The sequence below is a fragment of the Chlorocebus sabaeus genome, chromosome 9 (genome assembly GCF_047675955.1).
Source record: "Chlorocebus sabaeus isolate Y175 chromosome 9, mChlSab1.0.hap1, whole genome shotgun sequence".
Lineage (NCBI taxonomy): Eukaryota > Metazoa > Chordata > Mammalia > Primates > Cercopithecidae > Chlorocebus > Chlorocebus sabaeus.
The window spans coordinates 122,311,353-122,339,192 of record NC_132912.1 but is presented as its reverse complement, the minus strand read 5'-3'; the positions used below and the strand labels follow the sequence as shown (position 1 = coordinate 122,339,192).

The 27,840-nt window shown below is 50.2% G+C and overlaps 1 protein-coding gene across 2 annotated transcripts; it reads right to left on the bottom strand.

The window, feature by feature from the left end:
* Positions 1 to 1,033: 1,033 nt before the first annotated feature.
* Positions 1,034 to 27,244, bottom strand: BAG3 (BAG cochaperone 3). 2 transcript variants are annotated; one of them, XM_007964256.3, is made up of 4 exons: positions 26,758 to 27,244; positions 8,866 to 9,192; positions 6,082 to 6,483; positions 1,034 to 2,385 (listed from the first exon to the last, which is right to left on the bottom strand). In XM_007964256.3, the coding sequence occupies exons 1-4, from the start codon at positions 26,935 to 26,937 to the stop codon at positions 1,570 to 1,572; spliced, it is 1,725 nt and encodes a 574-aa protein (XP_007962447.2). In that variant the 5' UTR covers positions 26,938 to 27,244; the 3' UTR covers positions 1,034 to 1,569. The 2 variants fall into 2 exon arrangements, with proteins under 2 accessions (XP_007962447.2, XP_007962446.2); XM_007964255.3 differs by having other exon boundaries at positions 1,034 to 2,388; positions 26,758 to 27,243.
* Positions 27,245 to 27,840: the final 596 nt, after the last annotated feature.

Here is a 27,840-nt window from a genome sequence, read left to right as displayed (position 1 = left end):
GAGTTCCAAGGTCTCAGGCCTTTCTCTTTTCACTTTATTTGGCAAGCAGTTAAATAAATAAAATAAAATAAAAAGTAAAAAAATCCAGCAGATCTCCATGCTGTGGGGCTGTGGTCCCTCCCAAGCTTTTAAAAAAGAAAAAAACCACTGGCACAGCAAGAAGAATCTCCTTCTACCCAGGCCTGAGTGTATCTGGTCCCTAACTCCAGAGGCTTCTAGGAACCCAACCCAGGAAGATAAATCTGGTCTCAGTTTGGTTTGGTGACTCACACGGTGTTAATAAAGATGACCCCAAGATTCTCAGAGCACATTTCCAACCCCCAGTGACCTAGACTCCAAGGAACACTTTGGCCAGCCTTGGGCAATAGTGGGAGCTGGCTTCCCTGTGCGCTTCCATTTTTAATTTTTGGAGACAGGGTCTCACTCTGTTGCCCAGGCTGGAGTGCAGTGGTGGGATCACAGCTCATGGCAGCCTTGATCTCTTAGACTTCAGCTATCTTCACATCTCAGCCTCCCTGGTAGCTTGAGACTAAAGACGCATGCCACCACACCTAGCTAATTTGTTTTCTGTAGAGACAGGGTCTTGCTATGTTGCCCAGGCCGGTCTCAAACTCCTGGCCTCAAGGAATCCTCCTGCCTTCACCTCCCAAATTGCTGGGGTAACAGGTGTGAGCCATTGCACCAGGCCCTCTGGGCATTTTTGGATAGTCTCAGCCTCTTGGTGAGGCCTGAGGCCAGGTGGGCAGACATGCTACTTAAGTGGCACCTTGGCTGTTGGCTGCGTCGGTCTGAAGGGATGCAGCAGGCATATTCCCATTACCTGAGTTCACAGCCCTGAGTCTTCCCAGGTTCCTGTTGCAATCTGAGACTGAGAGGTGACCAAGACAATTTTCTCATGAGCCAGGCTATTGGAGACATCACAAAACCCAAAGCAGGCTTGTTAAATGCACCTGTCATTTATTCTGACTGAAACCAGGGACAGACAATCTCCATGTTGCCACTGCTTTCAAAGGTTTAGAAACCACAAAACCCATTTTCAGTTATATTACTTTATTTTCTTTTTTTAAATGTAGCATTAAAATCATCCAACATACAGATATTCCTATGGCCTCTGGCACATTTTACTCTCTCTAAAGTTAGGTATTTTAAATATGAGATGAAGAAAATCATCTCATTAAAATGGCAACATTTCTGATAAATGTGTTTCATATTTACGTGATGGGTAATTGACTCCCCATCTACCCCTTCAGTCCAGAGCTACAGAAGACAGTGCACAACCACAGCTAACAGGTGGAGGGTGCCCAAGTAGACAGGGCTCCAGAATAACAAGCAACGGGGTTCAACTTCTGAAACAACAAGCAACTTCTTTATTTGTACAGAGTAAGGATATAGAAGAAAAGCCTCATTTTCCTTTTCAGCCCTTTTATTAGTGTTTTGCCTCTACCGAAGTTACTGCATACCAAGCAGCTAATAATAAAAACCAACTGACTTAAAGTCTCTGAAATGCATGCAACTTAAAATTCCCTAAAGCACACATCGGTTCTGAGTCTGATTTTCACGGGGCAGAAGCTACGGTGCTGTTGGGTTACCAGGGGTGTCTGTCGTGCTGCTGGGGTTTGAAGTTGCTGCTGCTGTGGCTTCTGGCTGCTGGGTTTCTGTGTGGGGATCTTCCCCATTTCCAGCATTTTTCTTGCCCTTGTCTGCTGCCACGGCACCCATCTCCATGATTGCCTGCAGTGGCTGATCGGCCTCAAGGTTGCTGGGCTGGAGTTCATAGACCTGGACTTGACCTGGGACATCAATGGCTTTCTGTTCAAGTTTTTCCAAGATGGTCTGAACCTTCCTGACACCGTCTCTCCTGGCCTGACGCACATCGGCTCGTCCCTCGGGGTCCACTGAATCCAGGGCCAGCAGCTCTTTGGTCAAATACTCTTCGATCATCAGGTACTTTTTGTCAGTCTTCTTGCCTTCAAAGTTGTCTACAGCCTGCTCCAGCCCCTGCACCTTCTCCAGGATGGCTTCCACTTTCAGCACTCCTGGATGTTTTGGGGGAGCCTCGGCTTCTCCTGGTTTTGGAGGTGTAGCTTCTACAGGGGCAGTGCTGGGGGCTGCCCTCTCTTCTGCAGCCACATTCTTGGGGGAAGAGGGGACAGCAGAAGGGCCAGGACTGGGAGAAGGACAAGGAACTGAAGCAGGGGGAACTTTTACCTCTACCTTCTCAGAGGGAGGTGGGGGCTTCTGGGAAACAGGTTTAGAATCCGCCTCTTTGCGGATCACTTGAATTGGGACGTGTCCAGGAGGGAGTTCTGGTCCAACTGGGCCTGGCTTACTTTCTGGTTTGTTTTCAGGCTGGGGAACAGGTGCAGATTCTCGATGGGTCATGGGCTGCTGAAAAAGAAAAAAGGACACAAAAAGATATTTTTAATAACTGACTGAAATCACAGAAATTGTAGCTAGCACAGATTAGAAAGAAAACTGAAAAATGGCTTTTAAAAAAAGTTTAATAGTATAAAAGATTTTCAAAGTCAATCAATGGCTGTTACAAAATAAAAACATGGTATTAATCATGTATGTAACTAAACTATTAGTCAGGCTTCCATTGATCACCCCGGGCTATTTGTCTGTTACCTCTCACTGAATTTCTCTGTAGATGGTATTCTTACGACAATGAAAAGAAACCTAACCCTACACAAAATCTTTAAAAATTAGCCAGGTGTGGGAGCTTGCACCTGTAGTCCCAGCTACTCAGAAGGCTGAGGTGGAAGAACCACTTGAGCCCAGGAATCCAAGGCTGTAGTGAGCCATGATTATGTCATTGCACTCCAGTCTGAGTGATAGAGCGAGATCCTGTCTCAAAAGAGGGAGGGAGGGAGGGAGGGAGGAAGGGAGGAGGGAGGAAGGGAGGGAGGGAGAGAGGGAAGGAAGGAGGGAGGAAAGAAGGAAAGAAGGGAGGGAGGGAGGGAGGGAAGGGAAAGACATAGCAAAAACTCATGCTGACTGCTGAACTAGGCTGACTTAGAGCAGACTCCTGAGTGACTCCAGCTCTCAGGTGATGCAGCCTTGGAGTCGCTGCCTCTGGTCCTCCTTCCTTACGCTGTGCAGACAGTCTGCTCACGGTGTGATCTTCTCGTCTCCTGTTTTAGGAAAGATATGATCTTCTTTTTTTAAAACCATGACAGCCTAGTAGTTTCTGCCCAGACCAATGAATTTTTTTAGAATTAGCCAAGATGCTCTAAATAGTTAACTCTAGAACAATTTTGCTTCCGGATAGCTGTGCTGTAGCCTAACATTCAGCAATGACACAGCACCTCTGTGCTAGCCTCTGGCTGCACAGGTTTTCCTGTGACTGTAAACTACAGTCATACAGACATATAGAGTTTTGGGGGGGACGGGGTCTCACTCTGTTGCCCAGGCTAGAGTGCAGTGGGGTTATCACAGCTCACTGCAGCCTCAACCTTCTGGCCTCAGGTGATCCTCTCACCTTAGCTTCATGATTAGTTGGAACTACAGGCACATACCATCATGCCTGGCTAACTTTTGTATTTTTTTTGTAGAGGCAGGGTTTCGCCATGCTGCCTAGGCTGGTCTTGAATTTCTGAGCTCAAGCAATCTGCCCACCTCAGCCTCCCAAAGTGCTAGGATTATAGGTGTGAGCCACCATGCCTAGTAAACCATATATTTTTAAATGAGCTATGCTCAAAACAAAAATACATTGACTCTTTTTGGTTTTTTTTTTTTTTTGAGGTAGAGCCTCACTCTGTCACCCAGGCTGAAGTGTGCAGTGGTGTGATCTCAGTTCACTGCAACCTCTGCCTCCTGGGTTCAAGCAATCCTCCCACCCCAGCCTCCCAAGTAGCTGGGATTACAGGCGCCCGCCACCATGCCCGGCCTTTTTTTTGGTATTTTTAGTAGAGATGGGGTTTCATCATGTTGGCCAGGCTGGTCTTGAACTCCTGACCTTAAGTGATGCACCCACCTCGGCCTCCCAAAGTGCTAGGATTACAGGTGTGAGCCACTGCGCTTGGCCTTATCTTGGCTCTTATTCATGTAAGTGAATATCTAAAACCTTTTTTAAAATCTCACCCTAATTTCATCAACTGGGAAATAACTAGACTATATTATTTCTAAACTATTCCCAGTTTACAACACTCAATTCCACTATAATGTTCAGTGAGGTGAAATCCTGGAAAGCCTCCCGAAAGGGAACTTTGCATCAGCTCCAAAAGGGAGGTTACCACAAACATGGTTAATGGGGGTAAAAACAGGATGAGATAGTGTTTCACTGATTATGAGAAATACATGGGAATCATTTAGATAAAATATCCCTCTCTCTACAAATGGGCCCCTCCTAGGATTGCTGAATCCGAGTATGGATCTGGTGTGAGACGTAGCTGTCTACACCCCAGCAACCTCCTTTTCCATCAAATCTCTTTCACCAATCCAGACATCCTCAGCTTTGGCCCTTACCACTCACAACCCAACCACGCACCCCTCCCAGGTTCTAACAACAAGACGGCTGTGTAAGAAGTGACTTTAGAAACACTTTAGAGAGGGTGTTCCACGGCCTGTGCTCTTCAAAAACATCAAGGCCGTGAAAGTCAAGAAAGGCCGAGGAACTGTCCCAGACTGAGGGAAGACTAAAGAGAAGTTGCGTCTAAACGCAGTGCTCATGATCCTTGTTTCAATCCTGGAAGACATCCTGGAAGTGGGGACAAACTGCTATAAAAAAGATTAGAAAATGGGCTGTGCACTGGATAATAATGTTGTAAGAATGTTAAATTTCCTGAATCTTGTAAGTCTGCCACGGTTATGAATGAGAATGTCTTCCTCTTAGGAAAATATTTGCTATTCAGGGGAAAAGGGACATTACGTCTACAAATACTTTTCAAACAGTTAAAACACATCACTAATATGAGAGAGAGAAGAAATGACAAGACGAATGCAGACATGTTGACAAACAGTGAACTGGATGAAGTGTATGTGGGACTCTGTATGATTCACACAACTCTTCTATCAGGTTGAAATTATTTCCAAATAAAAAAAATTTTTAAGAGGAGGGTGCTCTGTTCCAGCGCCCTGGCCAGTGTGAGCATTTGTAATAAAAGAATAACCCATGTTTGTTCACAAGGGGCTTTCCTCTTTAAAAACTGTAGCATTCAGCTGCTGGAGTTGCAGCCACAGGGGGCCCAGGGCTGCTGACTGTTCTGTGCTAGGCTGCAAGCTGCTCACACTAAATGACATCCTCTTCCAGGAACCGGCACCTCGTGTCTCCACTGGAAGATAACCAGACCCCTGCCTACAACCTTCCCCAGGCCAGCACGGCTTCCAACCCGCCATAGCTGGCTGGTACCTCGGCCAGACCACATGGTGCCTGATGACACAGGGAGGAGGGGTTAAGACATGGGCCCTGTGGTCAGGCTCAGCCCTCAGCTGAAGAGAGAAAATGAACACTTCTGAAATACCCAGAATAATCACATGTTGAACTCATACAAGTTGGGAGTCTCTCATTAAGGGACTCATATGAGGCGTCATGAGATGAGAAGGATGAGTAGGCTTCATGGAGGAGACAAAACTGGCTCATCCCTCGGAGGACGGAGAGAACCTGTACTGTGCAGGCATTTCAGGGAGCGGGTTCAGCATGGGCAAAGGCACAGGGCTGGGAATGAGCAGCATGGGCCTGCAGAGTGGAGTGGGTAACTGAGCGGAAGGTGACACGCTGCCTACGCCCAAGATGAGGCTGTGGCTGCAGTGTGGATGGGGGTGTGAAGAGCCCTGAAAGGGTGTGGTGGGCACTAAGGAACCTGGTCCCAGGTATGTAAGTTCTTCCAAGCTGTTTCTTCTGCCCTAAGTCAGCTGCAATGCACAACGATCAGCCCAGCATAAGCTGCAGAGTGCGGAGGGCCTGAGCAATTGTCCTGAATTTCTGTTAATACCTAGCAGTTTCTCAAATCTCACTTCCCTCCAGGTACACACATGTTAAATAGGCAGGGATAAAGGGGGAACCCAGGGCACCCCACAGAGCTCCTGCAGCCCTGGAGACATACCACCATAACCAGTCTGCTGACGACTAACTTCCCGTACCTGAGGCCTGTCGACCACGGTGTGCACACGGATGGGCGAGGGGGAGTGGAGTGGCGTGCTGCTCCTGGCTGGTGAGCCCTCCCGGCTCGATGCACTCTGGACAGGTGACCTGAATGGGGAAGCCGCCCGCAGGGGCCGGGGCTCCCAGTCATCCCCCTGGATCTTGTGGTATACAGGCTGGTGGGTCTGGTACTCCCCCTGCTGCGCTGGGTAGTGCGTCTTCTGGGCTTGGTGGAAGGAGGGCTGGGCTGCTGGCCGGGTAACGTTCTGCTCGTGTATCACCGGAATGGAGATGTACCCCCGTGGGAGCTGGTGACTGCCCAGGCTGCTCCTGCCGGAGGAAGGCAGGCTAGCCGATGAGGATGAGGATGAGCAGTCGGAGGCAGCTGGAGACTGGGACCGCTGCAAGAGACACAGGGTAGAGGGCATGACCCCACGAATGAACCCCCTGCCGTGGCATCCTGACCATGCCTTCTGCTGTGCACCTCCTAAGACCTCTTATCTGTAATTTTCAATTTTCAAAATGTGGGGTTAAGACTGGGAGCTTTGGCCAGGCGCGGTGGCTCAAGCCTGTAATCTCAGCACTTTGGGAGGCCAAGACTGGTGGATCACGAGGTCAGGAGATCGAGACCATCCTGGATAACACGGTGAAACCCCGTCTCTACTAAAAAATACAAAAAAAACCTAGCCGGGCGAGGTGGCGGGTGCCTGTAGTCCCAGCTACTCCGGAGGCTGAGGCAGGAGAATGGCGTATGCCTGGGAGGCGGAGCTTGCAGTGAGCTGAGATCACACCACTGCACTCCAGTCTGGGTGACAGAGAGACTCCATTTCAAAAAAAAACCACACACACACAACAAAGACCGAAGGCTTTGGAGTCAAGGGGCCTATGTTCAAATTCCTAGTAATTCAATCATTTTCTAAGCTTCATTCAAAATATAGGAAGAGTGGGCCGGGCGCAGTGGCTCACGCCTGTAATCCCAGCACTTTGAGAGGCCGAGGTGGGTGGATCACAAGGTCAGGAGATAAAGACCATCCTGGCTAACACGGTGAAACCCCATCTCTACTAAAAATACAAAAAATGAGCCGGGGGTGGTGGTGCACGTCTGTCGTCCCAGCTACTTGGGAGGCTGAGGCAGGAGAATGGCTGAACCCGGGAGACGGAATTTGCAGTGAGTCGAAATCGTGCCACTGCACTCCAGCCTGGGCGACAGAGCGAGACTCCGTCTCAAAACAAAAACAAACAAACAAAAAAACAAAATATAGGAAGAGTACCCCCTCCCTCACCGGGCTGCTCTGAAGATGACATGAGTCACCTGGGCAAGTGCCTCAGCCCCAGGCCAGCACACAGGAAGCGCTCATACAGGGGATGTATTGTCCCCATTACCCTTTCTCTGCCAATCTACAGAGAACTTACTTGGCTGAGCAACTGGGAGCTGCAAGCATCCCGTGTGGCCCAAGGCAGCTCAAGTCCCTTTCCCTGCTGGGCCACCTTCTATTCACCCCGAAATTGAGAGCATTTCCCTTTCTAAGTGCCTTGTTAGCTTAAACTTGCGAAGATGTCTCAGATTTACGTGTCACTTTGATTTCTTGCAGCAAAACCATTATAAATATAGGTATTACTTCTTTTTTTGTTGTTGTTGTTTTTGTTTTTCTGAGACAGTCTCACTGTATCACCGAGGCTGGCGTGCAATGGTGCAATCTCAGCTCACTGCAACCTCTGCCTCCTGGGTTCAAGCAATTCTCTGCCTCAGCCTCCTGAGTAGCTGGGATTACAGGAATGTGCTACCCCACCTGGCTAATTTTTGCATATTTTGTAGAGACGAGGTTTCACCATGTTGGCCGGGCTAGTCTCAAATTCCTGGCCTCAAGTAATCCACCTGCCTCAGCCAGGTACTAGCTCTTTAAGAAAAGAAAAAAGCCTCTGCTATTCCACATTAACTGTAACTTTTCACTCTCAAGCAGGTGTGAAGCTGAACAGATTCAGAGGGAGCTGAGAGGCAAGTGTGACTCTGGGTGCAGACAGGACATGGGAGTTTGTGCCCAGGAACAACGCTGACACACACAACGGGATGATCTACAGACAGGAAAATGAGAGGGTTTACTGCTCAGGAATCCTACTAGGAATGCCTCAGATCTCAGCTGAGAACCAGGTTAAATATTTTTTAGCTATTAATGCACAGAATCCATTGACATATCCCTGAGATGTTTGGCTTCAGGATTAAAATGCCGTCTTAAAGCAGCTGCCTTGCTGACTCCTTATTTCTTTTTAAACTGTGGTGCACAGTGAGGACAGGCATTGGGTCTCATTTTCCTATCAATATAGCTCCACAAGTGGTTAAGATTGATCCATAAGCATTGAACTGAACAAAACAGTACACAGCTATCTCTGTGTTTCTGAATAGAAAGCCCAGTGTGAATGAGGAGCACGGAAATTAGGAGCCAGAAGGCAGGTCAGGCTTCCAGTCCCAGCTCTGCTCCCTCCACCTGCGTGCATCTGGAGCAGGCAGGCTGTAGTGTGCCCTTCCGAGCTGTTCCTTAACTACAAAAAGAAGCCATGTGATTCCTGCCCTGCCCCACTGAAGAACAGCCCTATGAGATGCTGGGGGATGACATGGGGCTATCACCCTGTCTTTGCTGGGTGACCTCTCATGCTGCAGGCCAGGCCTAGATGCCCTGCATGTGAACAGGTGCCTGGCCCAGGGCAGTGTCCTCGGGGACTGGGCCCGGCCTGGGAAGCACAGCGGCTCACTCCCCAGCAGGCCCGTGAGCCTGGCCTCTCCTTACCTCAGGTCCGTGAGAGGCTGGGGGCTGGGCTGCCGCCACTGCTGCCACCTGTCCACACTGTTTATCTGGCTGAGTGGTTTCTGGCATACCCCGCAGAGGTGACTGGGACCTCTGAGGAGCCGCTGGTGCCGCCTCAGTTCGGAATCGCTGCATCCCAGGCTGGGGATAGGCATGGAAAGGGTGCGCCTGCCGGTTCTCAGCGCCTTCATGGAGCACGGGAATGGGAATGTAGCCTGGTCGGAGCTGGGGATACACAGGGTGGCCTTCCCTAGCAGGCGGCAGTCTAGAGCCCTCCCGGGAAGGGCCATTGGCAGAGGATGGAGTCTCCTGAAATAAAAAGTGGAGAAACACAGGCTCGTTAGAAACCGGGAAGTGAACCCTCCTGGCGGAGAAAACAGTGTGGCACTTGGCACTGTGATCTTCCTGAGTGACTTGGGCCTCACAGCGTCAGCCAGCTCCCAGCCCCTGCACCCTCCAAACCCTCTACCCCTATAGAGCCTGCTGTCTGGCCAACAGTTTACGAACTAGGGGCGTCAGGAGAAAGCCAAAAGTATCTGTTAAGCACAGGAAAGGTTCCAATTCCCCAAACTGGTAAGACAGGTTTCTTTTCTGGGTGAACGAGGGCAGCAGTGGGTGTAGGAGAGCCGCCCACGCCCGCATTTTCAGAGACCTGGATCGGAAGGTAAGCTCCAGGAGCAGTGGTCAGCACCAACCTCTACATTACAGCAAGCATCTCTGTTTCTAAAAAGGCCCTCGCGTTTCCCAGCAACACAGAGCTTGTGCTGGGCCCAAACACAGGACACAGTTTGGGAATCTTTACAGAGAAGTGGGCTGGGGAGTAAGGGCTGCCTCCTCAGGAGTACTGTTAGAACAATCTGCAGGACGGGGAAGGACAGGGACGCAGAGGCAGCGCAGGGGGAGAGGAGCACGCAGGGTTAACTGTGCCGCCTAATGATGCCAACTGACAAAGATTCTCTGCTTGGCCAAACCTTAGGCTTCTGAAGCTTCTCCTAGGCCCATCTGTGCACTTCCTTGTAAAGTCAAGTTTTAGCAAAAGACACTGCTAAGACAGTTTAGCCAGAAGCCCCCTCCCCAGCCTCACTATCTGATCAGCTTCCTCAGCCTCCATCATCCCCAGGTGCTGTCTAATCACTCTGGCCTGTCTTCAGCAAGAATCCTGTTTGGTCAGCGTAGCCAGAAACGCCCTTAGCCCTGATGCTTCCTCTTCTAATGTTCCACCCACTGACCCCCACACTGCTCCCTGACTATCAGTTCCCACGCGCCTGTGCTGTACGTGAAGTTGCACCCAGTCTCTCCCCCCGACTGCAAGACCCCACTGCGTGGTCCCTGTGCCTATCTTGATGGCCCTGAATAAATCTTCATGACTGTGCTTTAACAAGTATCACTGAAGAACTTTTTCTTCAACACAACAGAGCCTGCTTGGGCAAGGAGCAGTTGGAGTCCTTCTCTTATGCCTTCTCTTGAAGTTCTCCCTTCAGTGGCCTGGCTATTTTCAGACCCTTGCGAAGGCCAAGTTCCAGATGTACCGCAGGAAAGATCTTATTTCAGACAACAAGGCTGGCCAGTCACTCACTGGGCAGTGCCATCTCTCAGCAAGCTGGGGCTGTGCAACAGAAGTCCTAACAGTCCCCGAGCGCTGAGGGTCCTTTCCCAGGAGGGGAGCTACTGATACGTGTCACTTGCGTATATCTGTGTAGGGCAACTCTTAAGAAGGGGAGTGATCTTTCCTGACAGCGGCAGCTCTCTGCACAGCAAACAAATGCCAAAGGCTAAGAATCTATGAGCTTTTAGGGGACAATCTCTACTGCTACAAAATCAATCAAAAGTTAAGGACAGATACTGAGGGCTGCTCTGCACTTTGAGTGAACAGACCATTAATTCTGTGATGTTTCTATTTGTGTGCAGGCGTGGGCACCAGGTGGCTGACCCTGGTTTAGCCCTTTCAGGCCCATCAACTGCCTCCCTCCTACTGAGACCCTGCCCTTGGAGGGCCTCCAGCACACAGGAAAGGCATGGGTGTCACTGTGTCCTTGGGGACATGGGCAGACAGGCATTCTCAGATTAGAACAGCCACGTGCTCAGGGCGGCGGCATTACATTAGCCTGCTTAACTCTCAGGTCACCCAAGAGCAGGAGCAGGTCCAGGCCTCACATTCAGAGCTGAATTCCTGCCGCGAGACGGCCCTGACAGGGAGCCAGCAAGAGGCGCTGAAGAAACCCTCTGCTACTCAGCGTTGAGTCATAACATGCCTGTGGGCATTGTGTCCACTCACTGAGGTCCTCCTCCTCCCAGCCGAAATCAGGGCCTGCATTGGTCCTGCACTGTCATTTCTGCTGGCTGCCCAGGGGCTCATTGTTTCTTCCCAGCCATGCGCAAAAGCCTCAACCATCTGCACACTCCACACGGCAGGGCCCAGCAGTGAGCAAACCCTCATCCGCCTCCTGCTCCTGGGCGAACATCCTGCCACCTGCTGAGTAGTCCTATGGGGTTATCAAACCAGCACGGCACACTCCCTGCCAACAGGCGCTTAGAAGATGGGCTAAGGAGGCAGGACGCAAACAAGCAGCAGAATGACTTGGAAAGCACGGAGGCCCTAAGGGCTGGGGAAAGGCATGGGCTCTTCCAGGGTAGACGCTGCCCTAGGTGGGGTCTAAGTGTGATTCGTACCTCTATTCCTAACAGTTCTATGAGCTTGGGTAATTCTCTTACCTCTGTAAGCCTTCACTTCCTTTTCTAAAAAATGGAGCTAGCCAACACCTGCCTGGGAAATGTTGTGAGGTTTTATAAGGGCACATCAAAAGGAATGCCCGGAAGACTGGCAATAAATATGAGTTTCTCCCTAAATAGGCGCAAAATTATGCTCTTCAGACTCCAAAGTGTCAAAGAAATCAAAAGTGAAGGATAAGGCCAGGCGCGGTGGCTTAAGCCTGTAATCCCAGCACCTTGGCCAAGGCAGGCAGATCACCTGACATCAGGAGTTTGAGACCAACCTAACCAACATGGCGAAACCCCATCTCTACTAAAAATACAAAGATTAGCTGGGCATGGTGGTGGGCGCCTGTAGTCCCCGCTATTCAGGAGGCTGAGGCAGGAGAATCGCTTGAACCCCAGAGGCAGAGGTTGCGGTGAGTTGAGATCGTGCCACTGCACTCCAGCCTGGGCAACAGAGCAAGACTTTGTCTCAAAAAGGAAAAAAAAAAAAGAAAAAGTAAAAGTGAAGTACAAAGTGAATCAATGTGCTAGAAACCAGAATGGTGGTCACCTCTGGAGGAGATGATAATGGCTGGGAAGGGTCTCGAAAGAGCTTTCCAAGGTGATGGGAATATTCTCTTTTTCTGGGTGGTGGTAAATGCGTGTACAGCTATGTAAAACTCCATCAAACCCCCACACTGCCCACTCCGCCACATCCCACCCACACTCTCTGGTTTTAACTGGGAGAGCTGCTGATCCCAACCCCTTGTAGCCAGACCCTTCCAGGGTCTTCCAGACCCAAGACTCCCTTGAGGAGATGCAGCTCCTCCTGGAGGAAGCCCCTGGATCCAGAAGGCCCTGAGCCAGTCAGCCACGAGCTGAGCACCTCGTGCATCTTGCTGAGCACATCTGGCACCTCCATTGAAAGAGAAGGGGAAGAAGACAGGAGAGAGAGGAGGAAGGAAAAACAACTCTGTCTGCACACAAGACGCCGACAGCAGAGACTGCTTGCTGGAAGCCAATATTCAACCTTGCCAGAGACATGGCTTAGTCCACGGGGAAGGAACGTGGTCACTGCAGGCAGGGGCAGTGGTGTCAGAAGAGCAGTGGGAAGCAGTGGCAAGGGACAGGCTTGGGGGTCAGTGCTAAGCTGAGGGAGATGAGGCTGGAGGCCCAGGGGCCAGGCTGGAGGTGGGGGCTGAGGTCCACCCTTCTGAATGTTCCAACCATCGCAGGAGATGCCTCAGCAAGACAGAGGGACTGGAAAGAAGCCAGGACATGCTGGCAAGTGAGGAGAGACGTCAGGGAGGAGAGTGAGGAGGTGAGCGCAAAGCAGGGCAGAGGGCCTTGAGGGGAAAGGGCATCCAGAAAGATGAGGGGCACATGGGGGGAAGGGGACCTCCACTGCATATGAGGTCCACTGAACAGGCCAAGCCTGCTGGCACAGCTGGAAAGAAGAGAAGGTCAGGACAGGCAAGGGTGGCCTGGCTGCTTATCCAATAGTCCTGAGGTCTGTACTCCTGGGTCCAGGTGAATTAATGACCCATTTATGCCATTTAATAAAAAACCATGTGTCTCCTTGTGAGCACTGCATCTAAAAGACATTCCAGGCTCCCTTCCACTCTGGTGGGGTTTTGTCAAAAAAAAAAAACAAAAAAAAACCCCTTGCTTTAAATAAAAAACACATGAATTTCACAAAATAGGCAATTAAACACTTCTACGTGAATGAATAATTTCAACCAAAAATGAAACTCCCACCCGTAATGAGGTCTGTGCCGGGAATGCTGATCCACATTTCTAATGCTCCCATCCACCATCATTAGGGTCACAACAGCAAATGCTTCCGTTTTTACTAAGGAAAAAACACTGCCTGGGCCAGGCATGGTGGCTCACACCTGTCATCTCAGCACTTTGGGAGGCTGAGGCGGGGGGATCACCTGAGGTCAGGAGTTCGAGATTAGCCTGGCCAACATGGTGAAACCCTATCTTCACTGAAAAAAAAAAAAATACAAAAGTTAGGCTGGGTGCGGTGGCTCACGCCTGTAATCCCAGCACTTTGGGAGGTCGAGGCGGGTGGATCACGAGGTCAGGAGATTGAGACCATCCTGGCTAACACGGTGAAACCCCGTCTTTACTAAAAATACAAAAAAAAAAAATTAGCTGGGCGTGGTGGCAGGCGCCTGTAGTCTAGGCTGAGGCAGGAGAAAGGCGTGAACCCAGGAGGCAGAGCTTGCAGTGAGCCGAAATCACGCCACTGCACTCCAGCCTGGGCGACAGAGGGAGCCTCCATCTCAAAAAAAAAAAAAAAATTAGCTGGGTGGGGTGGCGGGTGCCTGTAATCCCAGTTACTCGGGAGACTGAGGCAGGAGAATCGCTTGAACCCGGGAGGCGGAGGTTGCAGTGAGCTGAGATCATGCCACTGCACTCCAGCCTGGGCTACAAGAGCGAAACTCTGCCAAACAAAAACAAAAACAAAAACGAAAACGAAAAACAACAAACACCGCCTGGAAGAGTTAAATTGACCTTTCTCTCTTCTACAGTGTTTTCAACACAATCTAGCAAAGAGAGATATTTTGTAAATAGAAGAATCAAAAGAAAAAAATGTGTAATATTTACAATTCTCTTAGAATCTCACTAAAACATGTCTCTTCAATCTACTAAGTGTTTTCAAGTTCAAGCACATCCAGATAATGGTTCTTGGTTACACCAGCATCTCTCAGATAAGGCTCACTACGTGCCCCTTCCTGATGCAAGCGGGAGCTCGGAATCTGCCTCCTCAGAGTTGGGGGGACAGCTCTGTGTGATCACGGGACAGGGACTGGGATGCAACCACAGTGACCAAGCAGATGACTGCTGATCCTCATGGCCACCTCGTCAGGGCCCGCCTGCAGCTCAGAGCTCATTATCCTTATCTCTGGCTAAAGACATCAGGAATACATATTATACAAAATCCAATTAGGAAAGAAGAGCCCAGGGGCTCAGTCCTGACTCTCACTGCTTATCTCACTATATTAATTTATAAAATGAATTGGTTAATTCTGCCCCCTTGTTTGTGCATTGCATTAAAAATCTGAGGCAAGTCTCAGGGCACCAAACAACTCCATGACATGGCCAAGATAGAGAGCAGGAAAAAATGACCCCAGATGAGCCAAAATGTGCCCTATTATACACAAGATATTATGATTAGAGAAAGCCTGAGGTCAGGTTCTGAGCCTTGGTGAGCTGTTGGGCTCATTTGCTTAAGAGCAGGTCTAAACTGCACTACTGGTTTTTAGAAGAAACATGGGCACCGAGGGAACAGCAGGAGACCTGGGAAGAGGCTGCACTTGGTCCTAACGCTGGCTCTGCCCCTAAATACATGTGTTACGGAAGCGGCTCACATGCCCTCTGTGAACCTTAGTTTTCTCAGCTGCAAAATGAAGGGGAGGCCCAAAAATGTTCTAGAAAGCAGTGGCTCTCCAGCGCTTGGGGTATCGAAGCACCCAGGAAATGCAAAAATTACAGACTCTAAGCCAATCCAAGTAGGTCTGATTCCGCAGGTGTGTGAGGAAGCCTGAAGGTCCGCACTGAGAAAAACGATGATCGAAAGTTCCTTTCAGCTCTGATACTCTGCGTGGCCTGATTTCCAAAGTCCCTTCAAGCTCTCAACAGCTATACAAAAAGCCCCCAAACAAGGAAAAGTTAATGTCACAAAAATCTAAAAACGACTACTCCTAACTACACTCAAATCATGTCAGAATTGCCGGCACTCAGAGCACCCCAAAGTTTCATGTCCCAGATGAAGAGGAGGGCCCGCCCAGGTACGGTTGTTCATGTCTGTAATCCCAGGACTTTGGGAGGCCAAGGTGGGTGGATCACCTGAGGTCAGATCCAGTCCAGGAGTTTGAGATCAGCCTGTCCAAAATGGCAAAAACCCCGTCTCTACTAAAAATACAAAAATTAGCTGGCCATGGTGGCGCCTGCCTGTAATCCCAGCTGCTCAGGAGGCTGATGCGCGAGAATCTTTTGAACCTGGGGGTGAGAAGTTGCAATGAGCCAAGACTGCACCACTGCACTCCAGCCTGGGCAGCAGAGTGAGACTCTGTCTCAAAAAAAAAACAAAAACAAAAAACCAAAAAACAAAAGAAGGAAGTGGCTAACACCCAACCCTGTGCCCTAAAAGCGGGGTAGGAACGACAGCCCCTGGGCACCTGCAAGGTGTCTGCCTAGCCAGGCGCACGCCGGGCACGTGCAGGTTCACGAAAGAGCCGTGGAGGAGAATCCACCGTGACCCACCCACAACTGACTCCCTGTACACTGAGTGGCCACTGAACCCTGAAAATGGGCACCTTCTGTGAGCCCCAATCTTGGCTCCATAGTACAGTGCTCTTTAAAAAGTGGGTTCCACATCTACAAACCACAGCTTCCATCACTCTGGTCTGAATTAGGAGAAACAGTAACAAAGGCAACTCTTAGGGCTATCTCGTAGCACTTCTGACTTGGCAGGTCTGGAGTATTAAGTAGGACACAGATTGTATTAACTGGGTTTTCAGGCCAGAAGAGCCTTCACTTGGGTCAGGTGAACACTTCAAAACTTCTAAAACAAAGAAAAAAGATGGAAGAACACAGGAATCCTGGAACTCCCCATATGGGTAAGGCCTGGATCAAAATTAAGTGGCCTGGCTCGCCTCAGTCAGGCAGGAAACAAACAAAACACTTTCTTCCAAAGTGTAACTGGAGCTGGGTGTGGTAGCTCACGCCTGTAATCCCAGGACTTTGGGAGGCCGAGGTGGGAGGATCACCTGAGGTCAGGAGTTCGAGACCAGTTTTGAGGTCAGGAGTTTGAGACCAGTTTGGTCGACATGGTGAAACCCTGTCTCTACTAAAATTCAAAAAAAAAAAAAAAAAAAGTAGCCAGACAGGGTGGTGGGCGCCTGTAATCCCAGGTACTTGGGAGGATGAGGCAGGAGAATTGCTTGAACCCACGAGGCAGAGGTTGCAGTGAGCCGAGATCGTGCTTATTCCACAGATCATGCCATTGCACTCCAGCCCGGGCAAGAGAGTGAGGCTCTGAACTAAAACAAACAACGATCAAAACAAAAAACAAAGCGCAACTGGAGTCGAGCTTTAGCACCAAAGTTCTCTGCTTGCTATGATGGGATGCATGAATGAATTAAGTATTACTGCCCATTTGATACTGAAATAAACAATAAACAGCCATTCACATCCCTACAGCCAAAGTCAAAATCCCTTCAGTCCCCACTGGATTGTAATATAGGGTCTCTCCCACTCCCCCAGCACTGTTTTGGGCACATAACAGACTTGGGGAAAATTCTGAATAATAAACTAAGTCCACATTCCACTTACAGCACACCTGAGGAGTTAGGCTTTGTCCAGAGACTCCTGGTAAGACAAGAGGTCTGTGCCAACCACATACGCTATAAATGATCACAAGTCACAGGCTACTGGAGGCTTTATCTAATACGCCTGTTACTAAAATACATATACATTTTATCCTGAGATAAACAGATGACTGTTCCTACGTGATTTCAAAGATGAAACCAACATTGCTTCTCTTTGCAGCTGTGTCCAAATAAACAGGAATGAACCAGCATGAGCCTGGGTCTTCAAGGTGCCACCCTGGGTTCCAGTCCCTCCTTGACGCTTACCAACTGTGTGACCATGGACAGGACTCCTTGCTACTAAGACTGTTTCCCCAGCTGTAAAGATCCCCACATTTCCCAGGGGTTTTTGCAAGAGTTAAGTGAAATAAGGTACAAGTCTTTGTAAACTCTGAGCTGCTCTGTGCCCTAAACAATTGGGTTTCTTTTTCTTTTTTTTTTTGGAGACTGAGTCTCGTTCTGCCGCCCAGGCTGGAGTGCAATGGCACGATCTCAGCTCACTGCAACTTCCGCCTCCCGAGTTCAAGCAATTCTCATGCCTCAGCCTCCCCAGTAGCTGGGATTACAGGCATATGCCACCATGCCCAGCTAATTTTTGTTTTTGAGACGAAGATTCGCTCTTGTTGCCCAGACTAGAGTGCAATGGCATGATCTCAGCTCACCACAACCTCTGCCTCCCAGGTTCAAACGATTCTCCTGCCTCAGCCTCCTGAGTAGCTGAGATTACAGGCATGGGCCACCACACCCAGCTCATTTTGTATTTTTAGTAGAGATGGGGTTTCACCATGTTGGCCGGGATGGTCTCGAACTCCTGATCTCAAGTGATCTTCCCGCCTCAGCCTCCCAAAGTGCTGGGATTACAGGCGTGAGCCACCGTGCCCAGCCACAATTGTGTTTCTTTATTCCACAAATAGTTATTGATGGACTCAGCTTTTCTTCAGCACTAGCTGGTTGGGCTTACTGTTTAAAAAGCCTAATTCTTTTTTTAAAAATATATTTATTTATTTATTTTAGAGACAAGGTCTCGCTATGGGGCCCAGGCTGCTCTGAACTCCTGGGCTCAAGTGATCTGCCTGCCTCGGCCTCCCAAAGTGCTGGGATTACAGGTGTGAGCCACCACACCCAGTTCAACAAAGCCTAATTTTTCAGTCCATCTCACCAAGTTGGTAGTAAGACGGTCAGAACTAGAAGCCCCTTTATCTGAGAGTCTTAAGAGGACTAATTAGCAAGGATGTCACTTTCTCTGCTGAAGACTATACCTAAAGTTTCACAACCTGGAAGCACACAGCCAAAGACAACTCTAGGGACCCGAGCCCTAAACTACCTGCCTCTCCAAGAGGCCGGGCTGCTGGTCTGGGGAAGAGGCCTGCTCTGCAGACAAACTCCTGGCTGAGCAGGGCACCCAGGTGCACTGACTGTGGCTCCTTGACACACCTCCCTGAGGCCTAGGGAGAAAAGCCAGGCCAGGCTGGGGCACAGAAGGGTCCGCCTGGGAGCAGAACATCTGCTGGCATCTCCTCAACATCCTCAATGGCCCCTCACCAGGGCACACGTCAGTCATCCCCAGGCCAGGCATCCACAGCTGCTGGTATTTCCCCTGCTGGGGGCACTCGAGTCAGCATCCAGGCTCCCCGCAGCCCCAGCCCTGCCGCCTGCCTCACGGGTTCCATGTGGCAGAGGTAGGAACTGGAATGCGGCCCAAGGTCACACAAAAGTTAGCTTCAGGGCATGTGAGAAACTACCTACTTCTTCTTTAGGGGAAAAAAAAGAAAAGCAAAAGAGCAGAGCCACCTGCTTTAATCAATCCAAAGTCACAAATCACAGATGGAAAGTACCTGAAATTTCCATCTCAGGAAGCAAACCCTGAATTTAGACAGAGCCAAGGAGAGGACCTCTCTCATCTGCTACATTTCCATGCTAAACGTAACGGTCAGCCACCTGGCAAGTCCATCCTCCAGACAAGACCTACAAGTGTCTGTTAGGTCTCAGCGTACAGGACACCAGCAGACGTGTATTCTGTACAAAATACAATCTCCAAAAGAAAAACATCCTCAGTTCATCAGCTGCCGTGCAGGCAAGGGGACCCTCTCTGATGGACGGTGAGACTCTTGAGTCCCAGGGGGGGCTCTGCTCCCACCTGCAGTGGCTTCTCAAGCATTTGGCCCATAGCAGCCAGACCCACCAGAAGAGGGTGGTGGCACTTGGAAAACTCCTCCTTCCTTCCATCTGTGGTGACATTTATACCCGAGAGCTGGGTCTAGACCACCTGTGCAGGTAATCGGCCCCTCAGTAAGGTGGGCTGATGTCTCCCCTCACAGGCTGCGCTCCTAGCTCCCGCCTGGTATTTTGGGGCTGCACAGACACGGCTGAGGGAGACCCTCCCCTTGAGGAGCTGGGGCGGAGTAAAGCCAGCGCTCTACACAGCACTGTGCAGGAAACAAGGCCCCAGCCTGTCTCGGGCAGAGGATGGGGAGATGCATCTACAGACACATGGGGCAGGGGTTGGCAGCCGGGTCAAGGCTCCGGAAGGCCCCACAGCTTCATCTGTTACTGTTCCTCTACATCCTCCACTCACAAGGGGCACGGGAAGCCCCAGGGAGGGCTCCGAGGGCCACCTGGACACTAGTGGGGTGAGTCAGCTGCACTCCGTACAAAGGGGTAAGAGGAGGCCTTGCTTCTAAGAAACAAGACCCCTGGCCTGAGAGCTGAAAGGCCCACAGCCAGCCAGGTCAGTCTGCTGTGTGGAGAGGTCACACATCTATCCACAAACACACTTCCACTCCACAGAGCAGGCTGCAAATGTTTCCGGGGGTTCCACGCATGCATCAGTTCAGGTTTTGGGAAGTTCACCTCCCATGCACCATCTTCCTTGATTCTCCCAACCCTGCTGACAGGAGCATTGCTATGCCCACTTCACAGAAGGGGAGACTGAGGCTCAGGGAGGGTAATGCTTTGCCTAAGATCTCTAGAACTCAGGTTTGTCTGATGGTAAGGCCAGGTAGATGCTAACCTTTCTGCTACTCCTGTCACAGCTGTACACTGTGACAATATCCATGCGTCACTAACGTCTCCAAAGCTTCACCTTCCCGGGGTAAAATGCAGCAGGAGAGAAAGGCTTCCATTTCACCCAGCCACACTGGGCTGAGGCTCAGCCCTGGAACATTCAGTTCAAGTGTACTCTGGGTCAGGGAGCCAGCACTCCATGCTGAGTCATCGGGCCAGCCAGGCAGGGCACACGAGAGTGAGAGCACTCAGCTTAATTCTGAGTCACCACAGCCCTAAGAAGGCAGGGACACCCGGCATGGAGCACTGTCAGAACTGGCGAAGACCCCATCCAACCCAGGAAGGAGTGCGAACCCTGCTGGGATGCTGGGGGTCTGAACTGACCCTGAAAGGGTGGGCCAGCGAAGCGGCTGGCTTTTCTTTTGCACATAGAGGCGCCTTCCCATTCTCCCACTGTGTGGATTTTTAAACGATCCATTCATTTATTCATTCATTCAATGTCAAGGAAGAATTTTTTTAAATAACTGAAAAAAATATATAATTCTACTTTAATAAACACTGAGGAAGATACTTTAAAACAGGAAACGTTTGTTCTCCAACTGAATGCTAAGGAATTTTCCATAGAAAGTCTCCCCAGTTCACTGGGGCATAGCCCTGTGCTGGGAGCTCTTGGATGGCTGAGCTGTTTACAGGCTCCTGACGCACAGAGCCGGCACTCTGCGATTCTAGGCTTTTCTGAATTGACAGTGAATAAGAAGCTTCACGTATGCTGTGTCTGATCTTACTGCCAGCCACAGGAAAAGAAAATTTTAAGAGACTCCTTTCACAGTGCCAGGGGCTGCTCTCTGCGCAGCTATAGAAGCGGGGTCTGGCTGCTGCCAGCTACCAGCCTCTCCAGCCCTGCTGGAAGATGCTGTGTCATTGGGAGAAACAAAAAAGATCTTCTCCAGACCTGTAAGGATGAACTTAGGGAATCAATACTGAAGTCCTCTGTGCAGAGAAGGCCACTCACAAAGTGACGAAAAGAAGCAGGCCTCTGGGGACCTTTAGGAGCCCAGGACAACTGTGCAGTTCTTAGGAACCAATGGGAGGCTTCCCAGGACACACCTGCACCCTTTCCGAGCAGCTATTCTGTAACTGCCTTCGCGCTCTGGGCAGGCCCGTGTTCTACCCTTCTCCGCAATCACTCTTGCGATCTTTTCTGAGCCTGTGGACCCTGCCAGGCATCAAGAGGCAGAGATGAAACACACAGACTCTGCCCCAGAACTCTTAACGGGGTGTGACCCCAAGGCAAAGCAGGAAAGTGCAGAGCTTAGGAAAAAATATTCAAATTAAAATAATATGGGGTCCAGAGGAGAGCCAGCCTGCTTCGGACCAGGGAGAGGCAGGACATGTTTTGTGGAGAACAGCCTCAAAGTGGGCAGACTTGTCCCCTATATGGCATTTAACACTGTGACTCGCACACTGTGGGCACCCAGTGAATTTCAGATGGGGTGAAGGAGTGAGTAAAGAGTCGGGCCCATCTCCTAAATCCAGACCCAGGTTCAAGAAACAGGCCAACATTCCTGATTAACTGTACAAAGATGGACTCAAGGCTGTTTATCACCTCAAGCTGTGCCTAGGGAGTATAAAGCAGCCAGGCCCGCTAAAGGCAAGTCTGTCTTTCACCCCTTCAGGAACCCAGGTTGGGGGTAAAGCCACAGAAGTCTTTCTGTTTATCACAGGCCAGGCATACTGCCTCTCTAAGTCTGCTGTTCCATAAGTAAGACGCTTCATAGTTTCTCCTTCAGAGAGCTGGTGAGGATTTAGAGATAAGGCTACCAAAAGCATCCACTCATATCTGGCACATATATATAAGTGTGTTGACAGACAGAAAAATACTACATTCATTCCTCTCTCCCCAAGCTCTTCCTAAGCTTTTGTAAGCTGCCTGGCTTCCTAAAAAGCAGCCAAGGTCCCAAAGATATATTCATCAAAATACGTGACAACTTAGTAACACCAGATATCTCATATGGTATCACATGTGCCACATGATGCATACAGATGAATCCTGCACCTGCAAAACGAGGGGCTCTGAAGCCTGCCTCAGAAGGCCGGCTGATGGGCATGGTGGCGCTCACCTCTAATCCCAGCTACTTGGGAGGCTGAGGCAGGAGAATCACTTGAACCCAGGAAGAGGAGGTTGCAATGAGCCAAGATTGCACCACTGCACTCCAGCCTGGGAGACAGAGTATGACTCTGTCTCAGAAAAAACAAAAATAAAAAACAACAAAAAAAACCAAGGAGGCCAGCTGAGTCTATGCTCTGAGGCAGAAGCAGATCAGGGGTGTGTACCTGATTCACAACAAAAGGGAGCCTGGGAGGGGCTGGAGAAGAACACCGTCAAGTGTGACATGGGGCTCACTCGTGTTCGTCAGTGCCAGAGGATCTCAAAGATCCTAATAAGCAAGGCCTTTGTCTTCAGTTTCTTATGTAAGCTCTCTCAAACATTTAAGAGCAATATTAAAACAGCAAAACTTAAAGGAGAAAGAGTAGGTCTGGATGATGAATGGTTTTCTACTTTGGATGATAAACATCAGAACATCATTTTTAAATGTCAATAGAAAGTAATAAACATGTGGAGTGGTTTATATAAGATGACTGTGTGTCATTCCAGAAACGAGGACAGGACTAAGCAAGCCTCATGGGTGGTATGAAGCTTTCTGACTCACAAGCAGCCCTGATAGCATCCAACAGTTAAGCCTTCCCAGCCCTGGCTAACGTCAAAGCTGCCGCAGGTACTGTGTGCAGGCTCCACCCTCATAAAGGGCAAATCTACCCTACAAAACGGGACAAATGATGTTCTCGGAGGTGCAGTTGGTTCTCATGTGAACAACACAGGCTGTTCTTTAGAGGGGAAAATGAAAGTCCTGGATGAGCTGGGCTCCAAGGCACTGGCCATGCTCTTCATTCGCCCCCCAACAAATCACTTCCATGCAGTTGCACAGGAACTTGCTCAGACATAACTGCAACTTGCTGGAAATACAAAGGAGAGAATGGCCACTCACTTCCTGATTGTGCTCTGCCTCTGCTAAGAGGCATAACAGCTTGCAATCGATCTGGAAAGAGTAAAATGATCTCATCTTTAAGAAAATTCAGGAGGCTCTGCTGAACTTTAAGCAGAATAATGGGTCTCTCTATTTCAATCATAACTTGAAACATTTCCAGTGTTATCTGAAAGGATATTTCTACCTCCCTCTCATAGTGCCTGAGTATAATCTGTTAGATGATTATGGTGAGATTCTGCCAGGTGGGCAAGACAGAAAGAAAAGGCTCTGGCTTGCTTCTTCCTGGGGTCTGGGAGGGTCTCTGGACCACCTCCCCACTCTTGCACTGCCAGCCACCCTGCCACACTTTGCACCGTGCTGTCTCTGCTCTCTTCCCATGTCGCCCCCATATTCACACCTCCAGAAGCCCGGGTACCCAGGGAGTTTCCCCAAGAAGGAAAATGGAGGCTCGGGAAAATGCTCTGCAGGTTAGATATTCAGGAAGCACTAAGCTGCAGCTTGTCCTCCCCCAAATGGGATCACTGGCCATCCGTGGCTCCCACTGCCAGTGCAGCAGAACCAGAACCACCAAAAAAGTTTTTTGGACTGAATAGTTTTCTGGGTCCTACACTGAGCAATTCAGATTTGAACATGGGGTTGGGGGCAGGGAGGTGATGAGACACAGCCTCAATCTGTGTTCTTAACAGTCCCTGGAGACTGCCAGGCTGGTAACCCACAAGATCCACAGAGCTAGAGCGGCCCCGCTCCATGAGGGAGAAAAGTCTCCCTCTCATCCCAAGGAGGCCTGGCGGGAACAGCACTCCAGAATATCCAGCTTCTGTTCTGTTTATTCAGGGAGGAGCCTGGAGGAGTGGCTGCACCAGCACTGAATGCCAACCTCTGCCAAAAAGGGGCCCGTACTGGTATGAACTTGCCAAATTAGTGGGAAGCCCAAGTGTGTAGAAAATCAAACTCCAGGGAGACTGCAGGTGGGGAGGCCCAGCTGCTTAGAATGGGACTGGATGAAGCACAACATCTTTGCCAGCAGCCATCCTGCTTCAGCAATGACAGAAGACACTTGCTTTCGCTCTGCCCTTCTGTGAAAACAGGGAGTTGTCCTAACCACTTCAGGAGAAGGCAGAGGATCAACTGCAAGACGGCAGTAGAGGACTAAATACAAAGGTCTAGTCTTTTCTTTCCATTTTCTTACTAACGTGGTTAAATTTTAAACATCGTGAAGCTGAGTCCTCCCCCAGAAGAGAGGTCGTCTCTGGAGCTCCTCATGCTCAGTGAACAGCTTTTTACTGATTGACAGCATTTCCTCTTGAAGATGATGATGCTCACACGGGCCTCAGCTCAGCTCCTCCAAAGCCACCCTTTGTTTTATGCAAGGGCCCTTTTCTCATTATGCATTGAGAAGCCCATTCCAAATACAAAATGATATTCTAGGATTCTCCACTACATTTAGTCTCCAGCAAGGTGTCATTCACACAAGTGCAACCAGATACTGTGTGCGTCTAAGCACAGGGTTGAAAGCAATGAAGCACAAACAGCTAATGGGCTGAATGTTAGTTTTCTCCTTAAGTTTTGGGGCCATGCTGACAAGTCTCAAGTCTTTCACTTGGTAAAGAGAACTCTCTTCTTGAGTTGATCACGTCCCATCATCAAAATCCAAGCAACCACAGCACAGAGGTCAGTGACCCAGTAACTTGGTGGCCAGGAGGGCACAAAGACAATCAGGTATTCTAGCCTGCATGCTTCAGTTTCACAAAACATTCACTTCCAACTTCTAACAGACACACTACCTCTTACTAGGACTTTCCTGACATTAGTTCTCTCCCTGTAATTGGTACTAGCTGGATGACCTTCAAAGTCACACCTGAATTCTCTGGGTTTTTCAGAAAATAAGAGATCTTCTAACTAAGAGATCTTCACGGACCTTTCAACTTAAAAATTTTGACTATGAAATTTTCAAAGAAACCTTTCCAGCATCAGACTTCTGATGTAATAGTTCTTACTTTTTATTTATTGAGAAGAATAATGGCAGCTAAACCTGCTTTTTTTCTTTTAATAAGGTTTATGAAACCACAGCCTAACCCATGCACCAGGTGGGTACAGGAATATCTCAACTTGCTGGGTAAGTTTCACGCTGAGAACAAAGTGCTGGGAATGTCTATGTTCAAACTTGATCTTCTCTCACAACAAAGGCTGCCAGCAGATACCACTGTCCCTATGTCCACAGGAAGAAGGCCTCAAAATAATAGTTGCAAACCACACTAAAGATCAGGTACATCCACGCAGACTCCTAAGAAAGGTGGTTTGAAATGAGTGTCAGTTTCACCCAAAAATGGGCTGAACAGACACACAAAAAGGTATATGCAACTGTGCCCACCCCAGCTAATTACAGCCTCTTGTATTAATTTTCAAGAATAAATATACAAGTAATCTCTCGTAAATGTAAACTGCTGCCTGTACAGTGTCTCACTGTTGGGCACCGGAGTTTTATCAATATTGTTAAAACAAGAAGTGCATTAAAATGAAGGGAAATAATACAGGTCTTTCTTCTAAAATAATGGGTTACAAAGTATTTTTAATTTGGTGAGTTTTTAAATCTTCAAAATAATTTACCAGCTCTTTGCTGCTTTTATCTTGCCCAGACGGCAGTAACAATTACGCTTTAAGTATAACATATTTATTTTTAAAAACTTTTTATTTTGAAAGCTCAAATTTATATAAAATTGAACGAATAGTATAACTATGATTTTTGAAAATTAACAGACTCATTCCAAATTTACATTTTCAAATTTCATGCTCTTGGGGATTAGGAATATCGTTGCATATATGTAAATGAGACATATTTCTGCTGTATTCCCAAGAGTATCATTACTCAGTTATTTGTGTACTGGTAACAAATTCTAAGTATTTTAATGCCATAACAAGGCAGGAAGCGAATGCCATTATAAATATACACGTATCATTCTCTTTCTCTCCAGTGTGAGGCAATGTGGTAAGGCAATGGCCAACTGTAAGTCTCAGATCTCTAGTTTAGACTTCTGGGGAGAAGTGCACCCTCTTTTATATTTTACAAGTCATACTAGGATACATTCGTATTGAAAGCACTTTCTAACAATAATACCATTTTAATTTAAAATACACACACACACACACACGCGCGCACATATATATGAATGTTTTGACACCAGCCTCCTGAGTCATTGGGTGCCTAAGATGGGACAGCAAACAAGATACCCCTCAACCAAGTTGGAGAACTTGAGCGGTAAAATTCCCCCCAAAAACCACCATCCAAGCTTGCGAGTGTCCTCCTCGAGTCCGCGGTCAGCAGGGTGCGCCGCGGGTCCCGGGACCGGAGGCCGAGCCGGCAGCAGGGGCCGCGGCGGGCCGGAGCCTCCGGAGCTGACCAGGCCGGCCGCCCCCTCCGAGCCCGGGAGCGCGAGGCCAGCGCTGGACACGCGGCCCTCCGCCCCGAGTCGAGCCGTGGACAGCACCGGACCCACTGTGGGGTCGCTTCCCGGGCCACCGGATCGCGGGGCCTCCTTTCGCCTCGACTCCTGTAAAGGGCGGGTCCGGAGCGGGGACTCGTCCGGTAGCACCGGGAGTGTGTGGCGGGGCGCGGAGCCGGTGTCCGCCCGCAAGGGGCCTTCGCCGACCGCCGGGCCCCGCCGCCTGGCGTCTCCCCCGCCCAACCCACTCCCCGCCGCCTGCCGTCGAGGTGGCGCCGCCGACCAGGGCGGGCCGCGGGCCCAGCTCACCTTGGGGCCCTCGGAGGGCACGCGCGGGTCGTTCCACGTCGTGGTGCGGCTGTTGTGGTCCACGAAGAAGGGCCAGCCGGTCTGCGGGTCGATCTTGATCTCCCAGCCGGGGGGCAGGGGGTCGCGGTCACCGTTGCCGGACGCCACCTGCATCATGGGCGAGTGGGTGACGGCGCTCATGCTGGGTCGGGGTCTGCCCGCCGGGGCGCGGGTGTGGGGCGCGGGCTCCGGGCGCCGAGTCTCTGGCCGGGCCGCCGCCGTGGGCCCCTCTCCGCCGCCGACGTGTCCGGGAAGCCGGCGCCGGGCACCTTTATGAATTAAAGGCGGGGGTGACGTGGCCAGAGAGGGGTGGAAGTGTCTGGAAATAGCCTCCTCGGTGCCAGAGGGGAAGGAGGCGATAAAGGGAGGTAGCAACTGGCCGGCTAGAAACTTCTGGTCCAGTCCAGAGAAGTTGGCCGCGGCCCGGGGTTGGACGCGGAGCTCCGCCCTGAGTCATCGGCTATAATCGCGGCGGGCGGGGCTGAGGGGCCGGGGCGGGGCCTCGGCCCGCTCGCCCCTCCCCCACCTTCTCCCGCCCCTCCCCCCGCCGTCTCGTGCGCGTGACCGGGCCGGAGTCGCCGGGGGCGGGCGCGGGCGGGTCTTCGGGGTCCGCCTGCGGGTGGGGCGCCGGAGGAGCTGTACTGGGGGCTTACTCCGTGGCCCCGGGAGGGTTTCGGCTTTCACACTCGCTCTCTCCCTCTCCTTTGCGCCGACTGAGTGTTCCCGGGGCTGGAGCCCGTGCTCCCCGTGCCTGCCGCCCCTCTTTCCTGTACAAAGCCATCTCGCCCACCCCCACCCCCACCCCCCAACCCCCCCATATATGATAGCCGGGGACCATGAGGGCTGTCCGGGAGGAGCGCGGGGACGCTCATCTGACACCAGAAGGAAGCCACGGAGAAAATGGAAGTTAGTGCAAACTCACCTGCCTTCCTTTGGAAACTTCAAGAAAAAAAGATTGTGTCAGCTGATGGCTTTTAGTCTCCTAGACTAAAAAGAAACTTTCGTTGCAGTGAACAGCTTTAAAGAAAAATCACATTTTCTTGG